Below are 18837 nucleotides of genomic sequence, written 5' to 3' on the forward strand. Positions count from 1 at the left end.
CAGCATATCTACTGTTCTCCCTCAGATACTTTGCTTGCGTCTACTACCATCACATCTACCACCTCAGCCGATTCTGCTGCCGCACCTTCACCTCACAACCTCTCTTCTAAATCCCCATTAGCTGGCCCTAATGAATTATTTTTCGGAACAGGTTTGTTCTCTAGAAAAGTCGTCATTTTTTTAGGATTAGTTGATCCTCAGAAAAACATAAGAAATATTTTTTCAATAGCTTCGCTTGTTTTAATGCTGATTTTTTTATTGATGTTTTTGAATTTTTTTCACCAAGCTTGCTTTTGCGCAATATATATATATAGACGTAAAAGTTTTCTCCGCTTTTACCGTGAAATTTTACCCTTTTTGTGGGTAGTGCAAAACTTGGGTGTATCATGTATGGACCTTCCGACCTCAGCTCGCAACATCTTTTCTCGCTTTTCTATCATATTTAATGTCTTTATATGCATGTGATCGTAGCATCGTCGTTTTTCTTCGATTTATTTTCGCAATTTGAACTCATTACGGCTATCGATTGGTAGTATCATCGTGCTTCTTGGTCTAAAAGCCAAGATGATCGCTTGAATAACTGACTTTCCATTTAGAATAATGCATTCGTCGTTTAACACTTTTTAGTAATTGAACTATAATAATTATATAATTTTTTGTTTCATCACACTTATGTCTAGGCCCGAACAATTTCGTACTTTGTGGTAAATTAGTACACGCATGAAAGAGAAGGCGCATGTTCGTGCGGCATACGATCTAGTATCCTACTGTCTGATCTCGACATTTCGCCAAGACTAATGCATACTAAACTGAAACGCTAACTCGCTACGGAGCCTTCTTGTGTCTTCTTGTTGCTATGCATGCCAGCCGGAGCTTGAGTGCTGGGCGGTGTCCCGCGTCGCTCAGTCTTACGCTGCTAATGAGACTGCTAATCACGTTTTCACCCCCTAATTTCTGCTTTCAGCCATCTACTTTCAACCTTAGACTTTATGCGCATTTCAACCTAAGACTTTATGCGCATTTCAACCTTACACTTTATGCGCATTTATATTTTAATCAATTAGCTTGTTATTCTAACCTTTCATCAACGTAATTATGTGCGAGAATTTCCTAGTGCTTTTTCATTATCAAATCTTTTCTGTTAGGTATCTGATGGGAAATAAATTTTTTACGATGTAGTAACATTAGTGTTCCTCTTTGTTTTACTTTCTTATTTATTGCTATGCATGAACATTTATTTTCTTCACATCTTACTTGGGTGCCGAAGTTTTATTTTAACCCGTATTTGGTTAAGAGGAGCGCTAGATATGAATGGGGTTGCTCACTGACCATAATATTGACGATGAGTTCGTGTGTGAGCAGGCGCTGAGCGGACCTCCAACGTGTCCCATAGGGACAGAGAAGAGAGGCTTCGTCAGCTCAGAGAGCGGCAGCAAAACGAGAGGCAACAGAAACTCGAGGAGCTCAAAGAACATGTGAGTTGACGCCCAAATTAGACATTTTAAGGAAGAAAAAAAAAACATTATTCCGCAGATCTTAAAGTTACGCCGCCATAAAGTGACAGCTGCGTCATGCATCAGTAACTTTATTTCTGTTCAATAATACTTACCGCGTTGATGACATGTATGTAAACGCTGTTTTTAAAAGAGAGAGGAATGCGCCTATAATGTTCAAAAACGTTCGTCTCTTCTTGACCTGTCGAATTATAAATTTGCAAATTCGTGACTTTAAGGCCACGTGACCCGATGCGCTTCATTGCGAAGGGTCACGCCATATTGCTTTAGCGTTGCTCATTAGTAATTGAACGCATCACGCCTCTTTGCTTTATAATTATTCGAATGTTGAGCTGAAATTCCTAATTATTATTCATATTACCTTGAGAATTGGTAAATAATTATTTTTTTCCCGACAGGCGAATGATTGGTCGGAACAGGTAGGTATTCTGGTTGTCCAGTGTGATAGTTATGAGTATTTTAACCCGCAGTGCTATCTCTTCAGTAACATTTTTCTGTAGGAATTCAAGTTCCGGGTAAAAGACTTTCTTTAGTTCTAATTAACTCCTTTTATTGTTGAGTTGTGGACACATGTTAATCATCTCCAACGGACTGTTTTGTTGTAGGGTAAAGGTGTATGAGCACAACTCGTGTTTATCAAATTTCAAAGCTGGACGATGACCGCGGCCACCATTTATTCCAAAAACGAAAGGCTCAACGTCTAACTTCTTAATTCCTTCAATAAGTAATGGCAAATGAAATTGCCAATACAGAAATTATAGTTTCGTTAGCTGATATTTACCTTGCCGACATTATTGTTTCCTGCCCTACAAAATAATTTTTCCTCTCCGAGTTTTAGTATCTTGGAAACACTGATGTAACGTCGTTACATGCGGAGTGGAAAGTTAGTCGTTCTTAATCTCGTATAGACTGTCCATTTGCATTACCAACGTCTCTTCCAAAAGCATCACTTGTTTGAAAACCAGACTTGATTGAAATTGCTTGTTACTAACCAACGTACCTATCTAAAATAATGTCCTGAGAAGCCTTAATTATCTTGGCTCTAGTTTTTTAATCGGTTATCGTTCTTGATTATTTAATAGTAACGGTCATGTTGAAGCATGCTTGCTTGCTTTGATTGTTTTTCATAAAACTTGCAAACAATCTGAATTGTTGCATAGCAGTTGGGCTCCTACAGAAAGGATTTAGTATGTGAACCGATTAAACGGTACTTAAATGTCAGTGTTTTTTTATTGTTCATGTGTGCTTTTTTGATCCACATTGAGGAATTATATTGAATAATATGGTACTTGACTAAAATCATTGTTTTTTAACTGGGAATTCCGTCAATTTTTTAGTATCAATTAAGTTCTAGTTATCCTTTGTCATTTTAAACTTGCTCGGATTTCATGGCTAATGCCTACGATAAATTAGTTTTATTGAAATGATTAGATTGCAAATCCAATAGTTATAAATTGAATGTTTTGCTCAGGCCGCTGCTGCCCAGTCGGATTTCATGGCTAATGGCTTACGATGAATTAATTTTATTGAAATGATTAGATCGCATATCCAATTGTTATAAATGGAATGTTTTGCTCAGGCCGCTGCTGCCCAGCGCTTTCGCGAGCAGCAGGAGGCTCAGCGGCGGCAGAGGCTCCAGGAGCTGCGTTCTCGTGACCAGGACCGTCGTCTGCAGGTGGAGGAGCGTCGGCGCGTCATAGAACAGGCCGACCAGCAGCGTCGGGAGGCTAGCATCAAAAAGAACGTGGTCAGTCGCGCCCAGCTTGGAGATAACGCATCGCTACTCTCGTATTGTGCGGCCTTAGGCACGACTCGACCATGCACGTGTGACATTCAATTTCAAAATTAAAGTAACAAAATAATATCTATAATGTTGATCGCTGGACTGGCTTCACTCATGTCTAACCTGGGGCAAAAAACTCTGACTAGTCAGGAAGCCTTTAATGGGGGTGTAAAATTTCTTTTATTTTTAATTAATGATACTCCCATTCCTCATCCTCCAAACATTACCTATTTAGTGTGGTTTAGCTCATGTGTAGAATGTGAAATGCATTTCCAGTGTGGTGACGACTATCATTGGCATTAATGGAAGTACGAAAGTTTTGCCGAATTATTTACAACGGCATTATTAGTTTTTACTGCTGAACGAATAAAATATTTTCCAAGTATAAACATCTTATTTATTCGTTTATAGTTTTATTTCTTTGATATCGCTGCAAACTTGTTGTGTTTACGAGTCTGCAACTCCGCCGAGCGTTACTAATGAGTGTTTATTGGTAAACTTTGAACTTAATTTGCATGCTATTACTATTTCTACAAAATTTTCTAATCGGTCCCTTTTTGGACCCAGAGTAGCTAAAGTAGGTATGTCTATCAATGCCAGCGAAAATGTATACAATTTTGTATTCTTACCTTTGTAATTTTCTTGTTAGTTTTTACATTGTTGCGCGTATTATTAACCCCCGTTTAACTTCTTACTTCCAATACTATGAGGTTAAGAGCCATTTCTGGTTGATCGACTTTGGTATGGTTTCATCAGGAGCGCGACCAGCGCCTCGAGACAAAGCGGCGCAACGAGCGCAGCAACATCGTCTTCGCGTTCGGCTCCTCCACGCCCCGCATGCTGGACCCCAAGGAGACCAGCTCTTTCTGGGGCGCCCGCCGGTAGAGTATTATTAATTTTTCTTTCTTATACGCTTCGGAAATGGGATTAATTTTTTTGAGAATTGCTGTTCAAATTATTAGCTTTCTAAATGGATGCACGTTCTGAAGGTATTTTATTGCCAATATAACGTGAGAAAGTAAAATAATTTTTTTATATTTTCTAGACTGATTTATATTATATATTTCTAGACTGACCTGCCGAGGAGATTATTTATTTATTAAATACTCGCAAGTATTAGAAATCAGTTGAATTAACTATACAATTATATAATATTTTATCCCGGCGATACTCGACATGGATAGTCCTCGAGATCTGCAATTTTTTCTTATAAAATCGACTTCCCTGTTATCAGAACTTTGAATAAAGTAATTTTGATTTTTGAATGACTATTTCAAACTCACATACATCAAATGACGCCTTAATTCCCTGCGTTGGAATTAAGTTTCCCACAGTTTCAAAATATATTTTAATTTAAAGTTTCATCCAAAAATTTCTCCTGCGCTTTGCAATGCCTCATGATTTCCCCACAAAATAAATTTCAAATCAGAAAAATATCTCGCAATATGGATGCGTGCTATACTATTCCTTAAATTTTCACAGTGTAAGGCGTCAACCGCGCCCACAAGCAAACGCACCATTTTGAATTTATTTAAAGCATGTTCGGTATTTTTTAGCCTGTATTTTACTTGAAAGCTGTTAATCACTTGTCGTTACATTTAAATTAAAATTACAACTTTCCTTCATCATTATGGAACTAGATTTTTTATTCCTGCTGTGTAACATTGTTTTCTTGCATATAACCCGTTAATAAGTAACCTGTGTTCAGAGCGACATCCATCAGCAACGTGACGCTCGGCGCTGAAGGCAGCGGCTCCGGCAGCTCAGCCCGCAGGTCGTCTGATTGCGTGGACAGCGCCGCCGCTGCTGCAGGAGGCGCTGCTGTGGGCGCCCCTGACCTCGCGCGCAAGCGGGCCACTTCTGCGCAAGGCCTCGACCGCAACCTCAATGGTAAGGCATCCTTTGCTTTGATTTTGTATGTCTTGACTTGTAGTCGTCACGTCAGCGATGACATGGAGCATTGTCAAAGGCTAATGTACGTAGCTAGCTTGTCTCCAGTAGACTTGCCTTCTATTGTCAGTCGTTCACTACTTTTGTTTAGTAATTGCCATCCCTTCAGTGGAGTTAAACAGTTCTAATTATTGCCAAAAGTTCATGTCCTTCATAGCTTTTGTGACCCTCTTTCTGAAAGTATAAGTCATGCTGTAACGTATTCCTATATGTACATGTTATCAAAATTTAGTGCATTTTTATTCGTTAGCATTTCATGTCTGATGTAAGTTGAAGCATGCTCGAGAAACGGTTTGTTTTGTTGGTACTCGGGAGCGCGTGCTGGTTGCTGTAACTGGGAGTAAGGTATGAGTTACGCCTTCACTGATGTTCGTTAACAGGGAATTGGTCGTTTTATATCATAACAATTATTCATTATTAATCGTACATTGTATCATCATTACTTTTTCATCATTAAACCTAAGCTTACTGGAATTGTGGAATCTGATGTAAAGGTGAGAATTATTTCTCAAGCCGTACTGAAAGGCCCGTGCCGTGTGCTCTGTTCTGTGCAGACTTACGCATGTCGAGCTCCATGTATGAAGTGTTTCACTGGACCGACAGCAGCACCGGGGGCTCTCCTACGCAAGGTACTCGCCGACCTCACCGCTCTGTCGCCACCAAGGCCGCCTCCCGCGTTTCTTCACCCACTATGTCTTTGCCTCCTCCTACGCCTAGTGTTTCCCACCAGCCTTTCCTTCTCTCTCAGTCTCTTTCTTCTTCTCCAATAAAGCACAGCGCAGGTCCTTTTCCTCGCTCACCGCAGCACCGTTGCACCACTACAGCTGCTCCTGGGCATTCTCAATCATCCTCATCGTCGTCTTCTTCTTCATCCGATAAAACATTGACTCCTGGCACCGCTAGTGGTGTCGGCACGCTTAAATATTCAACTAACTCTCGCTTGTCTGTGTGGGAATTTGGTGATAACTTTCTTGCTCTTGGCCCTACTGCTTCCCAAGGCACTCTTGAAGCTGCCGATGATAATATAGCTTGTGATGCCGCACAAACTAATCCAGAGACCGAGCAGCACCACCAGGTGCAGGCTTCGAAGTCTCAGCTTCTTGCTAGCGTTGCAAGTGTTAGCGTCTCGCCCCAGGCTGGCGGTGAGTCTTCCCTTATTCTTCTTTTCCTTCTACGGCTGCTGGAGCATCCCTTCGATGGACGCATGGCTACAAACTTTTGTTTTACTCAGCGTTAGAGTAGACTTGCCGAAGAAATTTATTCTTAAGTCGGCATGCTTTCTCTGTACTAAGCTATTTTTTGCGAATTTGTTTACAGCCATGAAGATAAACCTAAGAGACTAATAAATTCTATTTCGCTTAATGTCAAAAAAATCCTCAGTGTGGACACTGAAGTGTACAGTAGTAGTATATGGAGTGTTTTGTTAATGGATGTGTTTTGTATTATATGAACGACGACGTTCCAGGTAGTGATGAAGCTTTAATTTCAGGTCATAATCTCAGCTGATGACGGATCCATCGCTACTTTTATTATGTCGACCCCAGCTTGTTGCTATTTATCATGTAATTGGTTGGTAACAGCTTGAGTTTCCGAACAACTATGCTGCTCATTGTGTATAACGTATACCTTGATCTTCTGCTTGTTTGATTACTCATTTTTGCAATTTCTCCATCGTATTGTTCCTGCTTATACTCGTAGTTTCACTTCGATTTTATTTGAAAAACATTCGGTTTGTTCTAACATTACGGACATTTATCCCTAGACATTTATCCCTATTACGGACATTTATCCCTAGAATGTGCGAAGAGACATCACGATCACCAGTATGTTTTAGTATTATCACTTCTAAATTATTGCTCACGTTTGTTTCTAATACGTGTCAAGTTGTCCAGCGACCTTCATCTGCGTGAGACTAATAAGTCTTATTTTTATTCTTTTTATTTAAATATGGGGTTTAGTGCTTTAATTACCTGCCAATGATTGATATGGTGATAACTATGAACTTTAATTTAGGGAGTTGACTGACTTCTAAGGTTCATTGCAAATTATACTAAATAAACAGTTATGGCAAACTTCGAATGTCAGGAGGCTCATAATTTAAATAATATTGTTTTTATAATAATTCCTCTAGTTAATGCTAATGCATGCACCGAAACCCTATCAATTTCTGCTATCTCGTAATGAACTTGATGATTCAGTTACGTCATCCGGTACTAAATTCAGTCTTACTACGATGTACGGTGAAATGTGAACTCAATGTTCGACCAAAAGCAAGCCCTTCATTCCTTCTTCGGCACGCTTTTATCTTGTCAGAAATGTTTGTAGCGTTTCTCTTGGCTGTTCGCTCCCTTAGATCGGAAAGAAATGTTTTGTCATTGTATTTATACAATTTATTTATCAGGCATCTTTAATTTCCTCGTCTATTACAATATATTCATTTCTGAATTTGGTGTCGTGCATGCTCTACTCATTGTTTCATTTGTTGTTCTCGCTAACTGTAATTTTATTGACACTTCTCATCTAATTGTATGTACACTAAGGCTTGATCTCCAACTTAACTTTAGTCGCTCGCGAAAGTGAAATATAAATCCATATATTGCCCTATTTTGCTATTGGGCTCTGTGATTTTTGATGTTGTCAATCGACAGGCGCAGATGACAAGAGTCGCTCATCGACCACCTCCGTAGCACGTCGCCGCACGGACCTGCACCCCATCATTCCGTCGTTGAGGGACTCCACTTCGAACAAGCCGAGGCGGCGGTCCCCAGGTAGAGCTGTGTCCATGTCGCGACTCGACCAGCTTGCCAAACCCAGGCAGTATCCTCACTTGCTGGCTCCTTTGCATGAGAAAGACTCGGAGCGCATGACCTCTAGTAGCCCTCACTCGCGTACCCGAAGCATGACTCACTTGGCAGGTGGACGCGGTGGCTCGAGCCGCGCACCCGCTGCGGGTGAGGTCACTGCTCAGAAACTCAACAAGCAGCTGTCACGTAGTAGTGCTGCACTCGTGCGGTCTACTCGCGCTGAACAGCTGCGACAACATGCACGACTCATCTCAGGTACGGTCTAGCGTCCTTCTTTTCTCATTATATCTTTCTACTTTATATTTTTCATGCCGACCAGCTTATCTGTTACACCATAGAATAGAGTATACTCACTCGGAACGCCTTTCCTAGAATAGGGGGCTTCTTTCACAATGGGATGCGGTTACTAGTCTTTTCAGATTTTTGCACGGTTACTTTCTTCGTAATTAGTAGTTCAGGCTACAGTTAGGTGTGCATATGTAAATGTTTCAAAAAAATACTTTCATGCAATTTTCCTCGTCGGAAATAATTCAGGTTTCATTGTTTCAGAGAGAGGTACTTTTCGCTATGTATATTTTTACGCCTTTCGAAGGAACTGATCAAAGTGCTTTTTATCGAAGGTTTTGTTCGTATTGCAAGATCGCCACAGGCCCTTGCAACTTTTTCCGTTTGTAGCATTAAATTTGGGCAAGTTTAGTGGATATGAGAAAATAAAATATGATACAACAAAGAGAGTAAGTACGCCTATGAGTCTTCGCTGGAACGGAATTGCGAGGCCGTTAGAAGCCTCACTGGTATGTTGACCACCAACTTTTGAATTAGCGTGCATTGTTTGGTTCTAGTGCTTCTGCCTTGTAGCCTCAGGATAAACATTTGGGTCTGTGCTGCCACTACTCATGTATTTTTGCACAAAAGGCGGCAACGAAGACCTACAGTATGTTTACTCAGACGCACCATGGAAATTGCATGGGTCGTTATTCGAAAAATCGCATTGATTCATACGAGAATGTTTTGTCTTTCGTAAGAATAGGCATGCTATCGAATTTGGACTAACGGTTCTGGTATAGATGAAGGATATTTCTTGGTGCACTGGGGGAAACGTGCGTAGTGGAAACACGATCCTTTGATTTCACGAATTAACTTGATTACTCCTTCAGTTGATCTTTAATTTCATAACTCTTACTTATCTCACCTCCGTTCATAAAGATTGTCTGTAATGTCTTAGCTCTAGATCGTCTGACTGTAAACTTCCAATAGTACTTGGTAGTCATCATTCACTAACTTTATCAACAGTTTGATTTTAGTACTAATATTGTGAGAAATTTGTAGATAGTTCATATTGTGTCTTATTCCTGTTTCTATCTGCTGATTGTTCTCCAGTAAAAAGTTTCTACGCTGTTTCTATGCCACGCCACTAAATGCATTAGTCGCAGTTCTTGCCCGTTAGTTTTCATTACTTACTTGACTTGTGATTTATCAATTTTGTCTTCCATAAACTTTACTAATCTATGTGCATTTCTTTTGCTTATGTGTGCACACGCCTAACATTCCTCTGCTTTCATTGATAATTCGCACCTAATTTTAGCCATTATTTTAAGATTGTTCGCTATAGCTTAATTGCGTTCATGTGCATAAACCATCCCAAATTAGGAAAATTGTCTCTGAATGATAAGCCAAATTGATAAATTCAATCTTTAAAGTTGTAAGTTGTAATGCTATTATGAAAAAACTGCTAAATCTTCTATAGTGGACTGCTTTGAATAAGTTAAAAGCTTGAGTTGTGTCAAAAATTGGACTGCTTTGCATTGGCTTGTGTGTGGGTGTGATGCAGGAGGTCGCAGTGGCGGCACCACTCCCAACCAGATTTCCTCACGCCCAACAAGCGCTCTAAGCCAGACGTCGTCCAGCGCATCGCCTGCCGGCGTAGTACTCAGGGCACGCACGACACCTCGCAAGCCGCGCCCTATGAGCATTGGTGGATCTGCTCCATCTGCTGCAGACAGACCGCGATCTCCTTCTTGTAGAGAGGGCAGGACTGCCGTCAGGAACAGTGCGTAATTTGCTTCGTGGCTTCATTAAACATTTTTTTCGTTGGCCGACTACACACATTAGTCATTTGAATACAATAAACAAGGATATACGATTAAATCTGAAGGGGACTAGTCCACGTCGCCATCAGAATTTAAACGCTGATGCTCATACATATTGTTTTTCATCGTGGCCAAAAACTCTGCTGTTATGAGCGTGTGTTTAAAGAAACTTCAGTGTTAATTAGATCATGCTAAAAGAGCTTCAATTAATCCATTCGCTGCTTTTGAGAATAAAGTACGCTTGCTTGCAAGGAATCCCAGCATGTTTCCTCTTTCGCTGCTGCTTTTTTTCATCTTGTGACATTCAATTTTGAATAGTTTTTAAACATCCTACAGGAACTTCATTTCTCATTTACGAATTTCAATATTTGAACAACTTGTTTGAAGTATTATTTTTTTCCTGTGATAGCATCGAGTGGCAGTTTGACGTCTGTCAAATCTTCCCGCGCCAAAAGTGTCGGCGGCCCCGACAGCAGCGCTCCCTCGACGCCGGCCAAGACGGCTCCTATAGCCCCACCTCGCACTCCTAAGCGCACGCCAGCTCAGGTACAATATCGAGTCCATTCTATACTCTGGCTAGTTTTTTCTTGTACTGACTGTACTTGAAGAGTTCGATGTTAATAAATAGCAATAGTTGCTTAAGAATGGTTAAGTAACAATTATTTCTTACTTCATATTTCCACCTTTTTATCCGTATCACCAAGAGTGAATTTAGGTTTCGTTCCATTGATTTATTATTTGATATTTTAATGACGTAAGCTATACCTGAGTTTAGTCGAGTAAACTTATGAAATAACTGGCAAACGCTTTCATTTACAGGTCAAAGCTGACAGTAATGCGAAGAAGGCTGAAAAAGCGGCTGCGTTGGCCACCACGTCAGCTCCGAAACGTCCTACTCCTAAAGCAAGTCCCGGCGCTTCTCCCACCGTTGAAAATAAACCTCTAACAGCGGCAAACAGAAAAGTTACCCTGAAAAAATCTATCGAAAAGCCAAAGGCATCAGACCCTCAACAAGACAAGGAAAACTCTTCTACGCAAGGACTTGAAAAGGAACAGTCTAACGTAGAGGTTTCTGAATCTGAGGCAATCTTTGAGCCAGCAAGTACTGTCTCAGATAAACCGGACTCGGGAATTATTTCTGATGTTAAAAGCGACGCATCCACTTTAGAGCATACGACGAGTAATCTAGAAACCGCGGTACAGGCTGTGAACAAAGAATCAACTGTCGAAAGCGAAACTACCACCACAACAATAGAAACGAGTGCTTTTGAGGGTGGCAATGAGACGAAAGTTATCACTGAAACGGTGACGACGGTTACTTCATCAGACGGAGCACTCGAAAGCGTCCAAACTATTGTCGAGACGTCCGACATCGTTATTACGTCCATTGAAGAGACTGTCCCTTCACAGGAACAAACGACAGTTGCGACTACGGTGTCGAGCAACGAAAATACTGATATTGTTGCTGAGGTTGAAAAAGTTGCCAACACCAATGAGGCGCCCAAACCTGGTTTCATTCCCGAGTTTGACGAGGTGGTCGCTATGAACGAGGCCGATAAGAATCAAAATGGCACGGGCCCGTCTGGAACAGATCGACCTGTAACTGGCTATGCCTCGGAAGAGGAATACAAAGCAGTGCTTGCTGAGAAACGTCGCCTCGCGAGGGAAGCTCGTGAACGTGAAATCGAGATGGAACGCCAGAAGCAGGTGTGCATATTTATTTTAATAACTATGAAAGGAAAATTTCGTTAGTTGTTGCTGCCGCATTTTGTTGTGAATGATATTGTCATGGTGTCCTTCGAGCTCCTTGTTTTGCACAGTCTTACGTTATCTATTATGTTTGTTTTTAGATTGAGGAAGCTGAGAGAGAACGTAGGGAGGAAGAAGAAATGCTGCGTTTAATGGAGGAACAAAAGAAAGCCGAAGAAGAGCGACTACGTCTTGCTATTGAACAAGCAGATAGAGAGAGGGAAGAAGAACTCAAACGCAAAGCTGAGGAGGAGAAACTACGAATTGAGGTAACTGAAGCTCTTCGAATTTATTGTCATGCGTTACTGCTCCCAATTGGGATTCTCTAGTTCAGTTGAATAGTGATCATTGTGTTCCCAATTCATGCACCTACGTTTGACATTTAAGGGTATTTTAGTTATTTATAGTTATTTTTCAAGTTAAGTCTACATACACATGAAAATGAACATCCTAGCTGATGAATTGACTGATGAATGTTGCAAGAGTTCACTAGGTAGGGCGGCACAGTGGTTAAAGTTCAGAGTACCAAGATTGAAGCAGAGAGGTGCCTGTTCGATTCCAGCTCTGTGCCCCAGTTTCTGGTCAGAAACTGCTAGTAGGCCGGGTGATAGAGCAGAGCAGAATTGGAGCAGTGAGTTGCGAGTTCGAGACCGCTATAAGCTGTGAATGTTCTGCGATGTTAAAAATTGGCGACAGATTAATGAATCCCTTCGTAGCGTGATCAACTTCCAAGTTGAGTGAGCGTTAATGGTATAATGTCCAATTGAATGTATAAAATAAAAAGAAACTCTTTTCTTTTCTCAGGCTGAGCGTCAAGAAGCTGAACGGCAAAAGGAAGCAGAGGAGAAATTACGCAAAGAAGAGGAAGAGCGAAAGTCGCGTAAGGACCGCGTCGCTGCCATCATGGCTCGCACAAGGAGAGGAGGCAGCCTTACTCCAAACAAGGTCAGTGAAAACCTATTTCCAAAAGCCCATATTTACTGAATTTGCTAACTTAGTGATCTAAGTTTTGAACCCTAGCTCTGAGCTTTGAAGATAAGCTACATAATGATCTTATATTTCAGAGTGAATCGAAAACTCCTTCGGATGAGAGCAAAACAATCAACGAGGCGTTGCTGAAAGCTAATCTCACCGACTCGATGATAGACAAAATGTCTGATTCAATGATAGCTGCAGCCACTATAGACTCTGAAAATGAAAGCTGTCAAGCCTCGAGCGGAGTATCTTCTCAGCCGATGAGTGACGCATCATCTCAGCCTAACAGCGACGTGTCAAGCTCCCACGCTCCGTCCAGTGATGTGTCATCACAGAGCACACTCGGCCACAGTACTGTGGACACCAGTGGTGCGAGCTCGCTGGATCAGACTGTGCAGGGTAACATCATCAGCTCTCAAGAAGCTTCGGTGGACCTACTGAGTGCGGCTGTCGCAGATATCACGTTGCACCATCACACCAACGGCAACGTATTGCTCACAGACACTACTAACGCACCACAGTCTATGGATCTGCTCGGCTCCCTTAATGGACACACAAATGGCGTCAACAATTGCAATCCTGAGCAGGAGAGGTGAGTTTATTCTCGAGTAACAAAGGTTTAATGCCACATGAATACCGAACATGTTTATGTCAATGCATTTTGCACTTGGAGCTCAGAATAGCATTTTACTCACATTTTTAGGAAATGTATACTTATTCCAATGGTTGTTGATAATTTACTCATTCTGGTTCAGTCTCGATCAATGGAAAATGGTTCAGCCTCGTGTAAAATTTGCGTTGAATTTGAGGAAACTAAAGGCTCTAGAAAAAGTAACTTTTCATTGCAGCGTGGATCTCCTGGGGTCATTCAATCCAATCACCAGTGATGCAGCGTTTGGTGACCAGTCCCACGCCTTCACAACAAACACGGCAGATTTTGAGCAGATTATTGACGCTGGTCAATTCAAACTAACTAATGAAGATGCCATTAACAGCAACCCGCCAGCAGATCCATTTATAGCATTCGAACAAAATTTGAATAAGAAAACTTCAGAAAACAACACATCCGTTCCAGGTGAGTGTAGGAATAGAACAGTACTCAATCTGAAATCGACATATATAACCAATATTGGTGCCTGATACCAATTCAATTTGTAATTGTAGACTAAAATATTCTTCCATGTTATTACTGGCGTTTTTTTAATGTATCGCTCCAGTCATTATCATAGCTACTAAGCTTTGCAGAATTTTTGTTTTTCTTTCTACATTGTGCAAATTTAGTTTTCTTTGAAAGTGCGTGTAGCGACCGTACAAAACAAATTCTTTCTCACTCCATTTTTGGATACATTTATTAACTATTTCCTAGCCATTAAACCATGAAAACTCGAACTAGTAGACAACACTGAAATATTTCGTATTTTTTTTTTAATTCCAGTATTCACTGCTGCTTTGAATCTGCATCAGCGAATGCTCGTTATTTAGGAATGAAAATTATTGATGTATATTATGTTAAAATTATTGCTTAAATGCACATAAAGCCTTTTGTGAGCGACAGAAGAGCATTGCTTAGCAGTCATGTGGTAACAGAGCCGGTTTTTTAGCAATAATTTCAAACTTGGATTGCTCAACTTGGTCTTCTAACCGTGGAAATTGTACGTTTCAAGATTGATGAATGGCCTTTCTTTAAACAGTTACACTCGAGATTATCGACAAAAATGCAAGTCTTCGAATTTTCCCCGATTTGACAAATTTTACACCTGTGCAGATATTCTGATGTGAGCGCTGCTCCTCACAGACGATACGTCGGAAGTGTTACGTTTACGTTTCCCCGGCTCCAAAAGGCCGATGTGGTCTCGTTCTTCACACCGCCCGCAGTCAAGCCGTCGGGGAAAACCAATTCTTAGTCATTAGATTCTAGTGGCATAAAAATGAAGCCATTTTCGTGCGATGTTCATTCAATTTTTTTCTCCATTGTTTTCAATTCTAGTTAGATTCAAGTATCTCGAGTGTTTTTTGTGATTGATTATAGTAAACCGATATCATATGACTCGAGTGACATTTGTGATGAATTAATAGTAAAATGTTATTTGTCTCTTAACATGAGAATCAAGTATTCTTAGCCTATCTGTCCATTACTTGTACCATGTTGAAGGCACTAGTAACCGAGCGTTGTGGTGCCCCTTGATAGGATAACAAGTTTAATAGTGATAGCCCCGCCAGCCGCCACACCTCGTTATTGAGGCCTTGCTTAGATTTATTGCGTCGAGCATGCGGTGTGGTGCACTTGATTAGAGTACCAGATAAATATCATCGTACTCGTCTTGATCTATGAACAGACTATCATGAAATGATGTGAACTAATGCCTTAATTGAGTTATCTTGAAAATCTTTAAATATGAAGAGTTGTGAAGGATGTGCATGTGATCGAGCTGGCAATTATTGTCTTAATTTAATGGGCTTGATGTGCTTCCCTATCCGCATAGCAACTTCTTGTTTATCGTCGTTATCTTAGGTAATTTCTTAGATAGTGGAAATATCTTTTTTATGTAATAATCAAGACATAAGCTAATAATGTACAGAGATTTAATTACACTAACTTCATATTAAGGGCTTCACATTTCAGCATGAAAGTGCGAGTAATCGTATTAGATATTGATAGGTTTCAAATCCTGAATTTTAACTAATCATCTAACACTTATTAGTTACATTTGAGGGTCAATTCGAAAAAATGGCATCTATAAATTCATTCAACCAGCTTGTCTCGATCCGAGATCAACTTATCTAATAGATCAATTTGAAGCTAGCTTTTACGTAGGAATTGGTTATTTTACGATTGATTAACTAGAAGGTTAAATTGCAGGCATCAGCTTCCCCTTGGCTTTGTGCGGACACTCCGCTTTCTTGTATCTACACTCAATAACCGTGTAAAAATGCTTATGTGAAAAATGATGAACGAATAAACGTTTTCTTTTATTCCATATCAATGATGAGCGTTAATTCTATAACCTGGCAAGAGAGGAATAGTAATGTCCAGATTGATCGAATCAAGTCTAAAAATGTTTTGAAACTTCATCTACTTTCTGAGAAAGTAGTAAGGCATTCTGATCTACCCATTTGAGTGTGTCCATGTGCGCAGACAGTATCTTGGCTACAAGACTTACAGGTGAATCTTGCTTCTCGGCAGTCCCGTTGATTGCATTCACGTGCTCGATCACCTTAACCAAGTCTTCTGACATCTGTCTTAACTGACCGTCCAAATTCTGAAAAATGTTAAGATTGTTAGAAGCTAGTGACGAGAGAACTCAATCGCGACAAATCTAGATACATTCTAAAAGCATTTCTGACTATATCGAGGAAGTTATGTCTGATGATATTAGTAGATTACACATATTAGATGAATATAAGGAACGGGATTGACTATGAACATGTCAAATGATGGCGTTATATCGCTTCCAAGTACTTTATTGTTTCATTATGATGAACTTCGAAAATGCGCATCTAGGTAAGATTGGTAATTTACAAAAATCAGCCGATGTCCAGAAGTTTTCAAGTCAATGGCGTTTTGGTGTAATGAGATTACCGTTATCTTACACGGACTTAATCGTAAGCGAACGGAAGCTTTTAGCATAGCTAGAGTAGCTTTGTTCTTAAAGATGCGACATTGACTTCAATAAAGACTTAGTACAGAAGTAAATTGATTGACACAATACTTTAACTCAATATGAAACAAGACATTTTGTTTAATTTAATAACAGCAAAAGCAATATACGCGAGATTACGGCACAACAATGAAGTCAAAGTTCTGTAGAGCAAGTCAAAGTTAGAAAGGGCAAGTTAAAGTTTAGTATGATAAGCCGAAGTTAAGAAGAGAGTAAAAGTTGAGAATGTCAAAGTCAAGTAGGGCTAACCTGTGCCATGTGGTACATGTTTTCTCGCTGTCGGTCGCCCTGATGTATGCCCGAACCCATGCCTACAATCTCAGGCTTGCCCACCGCTTCTTCTAGCGGGGCTAAGAGCTGCTCCAGCTCATTTTGTTGACCTCGAATAAAATCTAACTCGGCTTCTAGTCGATTTTGATCGCTCTGCGAAAAAATGCTTGGTGAATTTAGCGTAGTTATTGAAAAGTACAAGAGTGTTTAAGGGAACGATATGAAATTAAATTAACTGTCTTCATGACTCACATTGTAAGCAGAAGCATCGCTCAAACTTGTGACGACGAGCTAAAACGCCGTTAAACTGCATCTTTAATCCTTTCACCCAGATGAATTTATTAACAAACGACAACCTTATACATATATGCAAATTATAAAACTTGACTGGATGTTTGATAAAAGAAAACTGGTAGTGAAATACCGGTTCAGCTACATGTACTTTATAAATGTTGTAATGTTAGATTAAATTTTATCAAGCACTGTGCTCAAGTTGCACATTAAACGCTGTTCAAAACAATTACAAACAGATTCCTACAACTAGAGGCAACACATAGTATGACCGCGTAGGCCACATGCCCCTAGCGGCACCTGGACTGCGTCAAGAGCGTTTCGCAGGCTGTGCACTTGCGCGTGTCCTTGCTGCAGCACGCGGTCCCACGCGTTGACGTGCTGCGCCTGCTTCAAGAAGCGTTCCTCTTGTTCCCGAGCCTCAAGCAGCCACTTGTTCAATCTCTCCTCCAACTGACGCACTGTCACACCTCCACCGCCGGCACCACTGCCTCCCCAACTGCTCGTCCTGACAAGATAAAACTCTTTAACATAAATTTATAATGTTCAACTCAGATGTTGCCCGATTATGCATTGACAAATCTATGAGATAGAAACGTAAATGATGAAAAAATTATGTTGTGGCGACATAACAAATGCCTAACATTTGTTGTAGCGATGTAACTAGTGCCTGACCTTTGATGTGGCGACAGAACCAATGCCTAACCTTTTATGTGGAGACAGTACTAATGCCTAACCTAAGTAACATGAAAATTTGACACATGTGTTAAGAGTTTATTTATAGTCGCAAATCCGTGCCGCAAAATTTGAATTAAAATTATGGTAAAATTCCCAAAACTTCCATGAAATTAAGCACGAGTATTTTTTGTCATGTTGTTGCATGGGTTTCCTATTATGTACAATATGAATATTGTTATCAGGATAAATTTATCATGCATACATAGCCTCTCGCTACACACACCAACGATAAACGTACATAGCTAATTCAACGAAATCAAGCAACTGCTCAAGCATACGTCACTTTCACAACACAGTTTCATTTTTTTCTTTCACAACACTGCACAATTTCATTCTTTTCACAACCAACGAAATATTTACCGAAGTCTTAATTTTAATTGGAAGACCCGGTACATTTAGAGGAAAAAAACTAGGCCAGATTAGAACGATGCACAAGTTCAAGTTATTTGTACACAGTACAAATGACATTTTCATCTAGTAAGCTGTATTCATTCACTGCCTAATTACTGAATTAGAGTTGTGTCATTAGAAGATGAAATGAGTCAATCAAATACCTCTATGCCTCTATCACCGAGATTAATACGAACAATTTAAAATAGTTTCTAGCAAAGACTTTGCTGGAATGATATCTCACGTGGTAGCAGTGGTGAGAGAGGCGGTCCCACTACTGGCAGTGCTCGTGATTCCAAAACCTGTCCGGTAATTACACATTAGGATGCATGGATAAAACTTGCTAACTTAGGTATCATTTGCACAAAATGTTGCTTCAAAATTGGTGAACTAATTGAGCCAACAGCTTCCATCTCGAGCAACCATGAATTCTTCATTCTAAGACCAAACCCAAGTGACTCATCAGGACGCAAATCTTTTGTGCAGCTAACTACCGTCAATGGCAACCGAACCACATCTTTCTGGCGCGATCAGAACAATTTTTTAGTCATGTGGTTATCGATCCTTACAAATCGTAGTTCTGACAAGAATTACGTTCGTGGTTTTTAACGATGAACGGCAAGT

General features: G+C 40.3%; 2 protein-coding genes across 12 annotated transcripts in view; one reads left to right on the top strand and one right to left on the bottom strand.

Moving 5' to 3' along the window:
• LOC108680118 (MAP7 domain-containing protein 1) overlaps positions 1-15849 on the top strand; it is a 100557-nt gene extending 84708 nt beyond the window's left edge. For 4 of the 11 annotated variants that reach the window (XM_018168874.2, XM_018168879.2, XM_047882213.1 and 1 more), the window contains 16 exons: positions 26-151; positions 1363-1475; positions 1913-1933; positions 3094-3258; positions 4054-4178; positions 5006-5187; positions 5802-5876; positions 7896-8306; positions 9883-10101; positions 10551-10687; positions 10961-11848; positions 11992-12159; positions 12695-12835; positions 12955-13457; positions 13714-13940; positions 14631-15849. In XM_018168874.2, coding sequence (XP_018024363.1) covers positions 26-151; positions 1363-1475; positions 1913-1933; positions 3094-3258; positions 4054-4178; positions 5006-5187; positions 5802-5876; positions 7896-8306; positions 9883-10101; positions 10551-10687; positions 10961-11848; positions 11992-12159; positions 12695-12835; positions 12955-13457; positions 13714-13940; positions 14631-14644 — 3515 coding nt within the window. In that variant the 3' untranslated portion in view covers positions 14645-15849. The remainder of the gene's footprint in view (positions 1-25; positions 152-1362; positions 1476-1912; positions 1934-3093; positions 3259-4053; positions 4179-5005; positions 5188-5801; positions 5877-7895; positions 8307-9882; positions 10102-10550; positions 10688-10960; positions 11849-11991; positions 12160-12694; positions 12836-12954; positions 13458-13713; positions 13941-14630) is intronic. The other 7 variants (XM_018168877.2, XM_018168882.2, XM_018168881.2 and 4 more) reach the window with 6 other exon arrangements.
• LOC108680119 (nuclear pore glycoprotein p62) lies at positions 15823-18507 on the bottom strand (the record flags this gene model as incomplete). Its single annotated transcript, XM_018168884.1, is given in 4 exon segments — positions 15823-16125; positions 16774-16947; positions 17386-17593; positions 18458-18507. Coding segments are annotated over 4 exon segments (642 nt in total), but the record flags the coding sequence as incomplete, so codon positions are not given.
• Positions 18508-18837: the final 330 nt, after the last annotated feature.

This window comes from Hyalella azteca, unplaced genomic scaffold (assembly GCF_000764305.2).
Source record: "Hyalella azteca isolate HAZT.00-mixed unplaced genomic scaffold, Hazt_2.0.2 contig9912, whole genome shotgun sequence".
NCBI lineage: Eukaryota > Metazoa > Arthropoda > Malacostraca > Amphipoda > Hyalellidae > Hyalella > Hyalella azteca.